The 4,192-nt window shown below is 36.6% G+C and overlaps 1 protein-coding gene across 1 annotated transcript; it reads left to right on the forward strand.

Moving 5' to 3' along the window:
* Positions 1-3,565: 3,565 nt before the first annotated feature.
* LOC147516578 (uncharacterized) lies at positions 3,566-4,192 on the forward strand. The gene has a single exon (XM_086593321.1). It carries the CDS (start codon positions 3,566-3,568, stop codon positions 4,190-4,192), a length of 627 nt encoding a protein of 208 aa, XP_086449447.1.

The following is a 4,192-nucleotide window of genomic DNA, read 5'->3' on the forward strand; positions in this document are numbered from 1 at the left end:
AGAGTCGGTCTTCTGCGAAAGAAACCAAGCGTGACTCTTATTAACTAGAGTGAAAGGAAACACTCGTAGCTTAACCTGATCATTAGTGACTCCCGGATGGTGAAAAGTATTACATACTTCATATATCCGGCGTAAATGTTCGTATGGTAACTCGTGTTCTAACCCGTGGAAGATGGGTAGAAAATTGAACACGTTCGGTGGAATGCGAAAATCACTCGTGAGTGGTGTGAGTCGTATAGAATATGGAGGTTCATCTTGCAACGGTGTGTAGAAGTTAGAGAGAGGCTCTTCAGCTTGCACTATTTCGTCGGCCATTTTAGTAGATGGAGGACTAGAAACAGGAGATTGTCTAGGACGGCGTGCTCTTCTACGTGAGTAAGTTTTATTCTTACTAATACCAATAGTGCCTGAACGCAATATCATGCACTTTTGGCAAGACCCCAAAACTATCCTAACATGCGCAAACGATGCAATGTATGCTCAAGAATTCGAAATTTGTTTTTGCAAGTATGGAGTTTTGAAAACTTTGCTTTGGTCTATAATTTACTATGCCCTGTTCAGGGAACAATTGGGTGCGAGACTTGAATGGCTCTAATACACATCTCAGAAGAGTAGGCAGTCACTTCACCAAGTGGTGTGCTACCAAGAATCTCACTCACGATGAATTTAGGAGAGGGGAGTGAGGAAGGTAGTTGGTCCACCGGAATCTGGTAACTGACTACTCTAAATCCTCGTGGCTATATTTTTGTCCTTTTCTGGAGGATCATGACTACTTTGGGCTCTAGTTGATTGATTTTAATTCATTTTTTTTTCTAGAGCTTCAAGAATCAAGCAACATCCAATTTACCTACATTGGGGAATGACTTCCCAATGGTTGTTATGTGGCTCGGATTCAGCCTTATGCGTGAATGTAAATTGCAGTGTATAAATTAAAATTCAGACAACTATGTAAGCATGCTTGAACACACAAGATATCCTCTTACTTGGGCTTCAAGGAGGTTTAGAATTTACCTCTCAAGCCGTGCTTACACGCTGCTTGAGGAGAAAGCAACGTCAGTTGGCGCGTGATCTAATAATCATGCCCAACTTTTTGAGCTTTACCCTGTTTTAAGTTACAATAAATGTCCACTTAAAAAGTCCACAAGTTAGGTTTTTGATAATTTAGACAACTTTGCCTTCAAGGGCCCAAAACTTAAAACTAAACTAATACTATACTAATCTACTATATTAACTAATTTTAGATTGATAATCTAGATTAACTAGAGTCAAATGGACTTAGAGTGTTAATTACCAAGTTGATTCAAAGTGTTAGCTATGATTCACAACTTGACTCACATACTTGAACTTCCTAAGGCAATGAAAACTCTAATCCCTTGGTAAGTATTCAACTTCAACCAAGTTCAACTCATGTTCATCCACAAAAATCAATCAAAAACCAATTTTTTTCGTTTTTCTTTTTATCTCTAACTATTACAAACAAGTTCAACTGATTTATCCTACTCTATCACAAAATCCGGACTTGGAGTGCAACTATACATCAAACAACAACTGAACTGGCAAAAAATCAGATGTTGGTATGCTGACGTGGGCCTACGGTCGCCCGTGCAGTTATGGCAAACTTCTGTCGGCTTTTGTCCACTGCTTCATCTCCTCTCCAACTTGCTGATCCCGAACCCTGATTTGCAATAAAGTAAATCAGTACTGAAAAACAACAAAATAAAACAACGAAATTTTTTAAAAAATAGAAATGGAAGGATGAGAATGGTGCTTCCTCCTTATATTCTCAACCAAGCACTTTTGCTCCTTCAATCCCCGCCAGCAGCACCATTTGAAACTATGAATTATGGTGTAGTCTTCAAAACATTAGAAGTGAGGTTCATCCTAAATTGTTTGGAGTTTGAATGTGGGAGTTGAAGAAGAAGGAAGGTAGACTCTTAGTGTAAAACTTGTGTAGTTTTAAGCTAATGAAGAACATGAAAACATAAGTTGTTTAAGATGGAAATGACATGAAAACATTGAAAGAAAGCATTGAAATGAAGATTGAAACAAAGAACAACAAGATAAGATTGATTGATTGATTGATTGAAATAAGCAAAAAAAAACAAGATTAAAAAGAAAGAAATAAAGAATAATAAAGTAAAAGACTTGAATTGAAAAACAAGAACTAAATCTCAAACCAAATAGTTTGGACCCTAAAACAATGGATGTCTTCTCTCTCTCTAACTTTTAGACATACCACCCCCCCCCCCCCCCAACTATAATCTTCTTTAGACATGTCCCCCCATTTTAACGCCTTCATCCGGTCAACAAGGTTTGATTGTTAGTCTAGGTTTTTTATTTTCTTCCGATAAAAAAAATTACAATTATCTAAAACTCCCATGAAAAATACCGAATATGCTCTCTAACCCTATCACAACAATTGCCACATGGGTTTCTCTGAACCATGGATCGCTTATAATTCAACGGCCATGAAATACATGCAAAAGATGTTAGATGAGCAAGTTTCAAGTTAGTTATTTTATCTATCTTCCATAACCGATTATTTTCTTTATCTAAATCTTATAGCTTTCTTTAAAACAATCGTTCGCAAGGTTTTGTTTGTGAAGAACGAAAGATTAAAGTTTGTGAAGACTAGTCGAGCAATAAGAAAGGTAAGAATGTTTACGGTTTTGTTTGTAAACTTAGTTGAACTGAAAATTCATTATCCAAGTCATTTTTTGTAAAACTTGTGAAGATTTTAGTTGTTCTTGCTTGTAACATATCGTAACGAAGTTCTCATCTTTATAGCTACTGAATAGTCATGGATGTTAAAAAGTTTTGAAGTTGTTCGTTATTATATTTATAGTGATTTTATATGATTATTTAATTTCTCAAATAATTTGTTTTTAGGTAGCTATGGATGTTAAAAACTTGAAGGTTCACTATGGAGATGAGGGTTCATTTACAGATATACTTGGTGTTGATGGTGATCGTTATAGTTTGATAGATTTGAAAGACGACGTTTCAAAAAAAATTGGAATGCCTACTCTTGATATGCATGTTGCTTGGTTGCATAGTGGTGAGAAAAAAGATATGTATACTGACAGTGACTATTTGGAAATGTGGGCTAATATTGAAATCGTTGAGAAGGGTTTTGCTCATTTGTTTGTTGTTCTTGATGGTGTGGAAATTGTTGAACCAGTTCCAACACCTTCAGAAATAGTTGTACCTATAAATGACTCCAGTAATGTGGATGCTAGCAAAAAGCCAACCAAAAGGGGAGGTGCTTGGAGACTCCCCGAAGAAGATTTGAATGAGCTACCACGATTAGTTCTAACTGTATAAGAAGTGGATGAGGTGATTCTAATTACTGATGGTAACACTATCGACATCGACAACATTAGCCCAGAGGAAGAATATCATAGTGTTGGGTCTGACAGTGAGGTGATTCCAATTTCTTCTACCATCAACAAATGAGTTCGCAAACTTTGCAAGCAAGACAGACAATCTTTATGATAAGGAGGATAATGAGTCTAGACAAACCAGCAGTACTAATGTATAGGTAGAACTAGTTCTTGAAGTGGGCATGGAGTGGCCGACTATTCAAGAGTGCAGGAGGTACTTAACAAAGTATTGTATTATCAATAAGTTTGAAGTTAGGAAACCGAAAAACGAAGGGTATAGAATTAGAGCCTATTGTAAAGCAGAAGAGTGCCCATGGATGACATGTTTTAGAAAGAAGCCAAAAGAGTTTACTATGAAGTTGAGAAAAATTGTTCTTGAACATACATGTTATGCTGATCCACTTGAGCACAACTGTATGGTTGATGCCAATTTTATTGTGGAAGAACTTGAAGACCAAATCACGCTACATCATAAGACTTTCAAGCCCTCAGACATCCAGAAACAAATGTTCTACAATTTTCACATAGAGGTGAGTTATTGGTCAGCATGGCATGCTAGAGCAAATAAAGTATTAGAGAAATTGTTTAGGGATTATGATGGAAGCTACAGGATGATCCCTGAGTTAAGAAAACAAGTTCTCTTAAGCAATCCTAGTTCAATTGCTACATATTCAAGGGATATGGAAAATGGCAACCAATTCACTAGACTTTGTATTGCGTTGAAGGGTTCTCTCACTGGTTTTGTTACTAGGTGCAGGCCAATTGTTGGGTTAGATGGTTGTTTTTTGAAGCGAAAATATGGTGGTTAG

This window comes from Coptis chinensis, chromosome 2 (genome assembly GCF_015680905.1).
Source record: "Coptis chinensis isolate HL-2020 chromosome 2, ASM1568090v1, whole genome shotgun sequence".
Classification (NCBI taxonomy): domain Eukaryota; kingdom Viridiplantae; phylum Streptophyta; class Magnoliopsida; order Ranunculales; family Ranunculaceae; genus Coptis; species Coptis chinensis.

Excerpts from the sequence above, each read along its gene's own strand:
- LOC147516578 (XM_086593321.1), top strand. The coding sequence starts at position 3,566 with ATGGAGTGGCCGACTATTCAAGAGTGCAGGAGGTACTTAACAAAGTAT.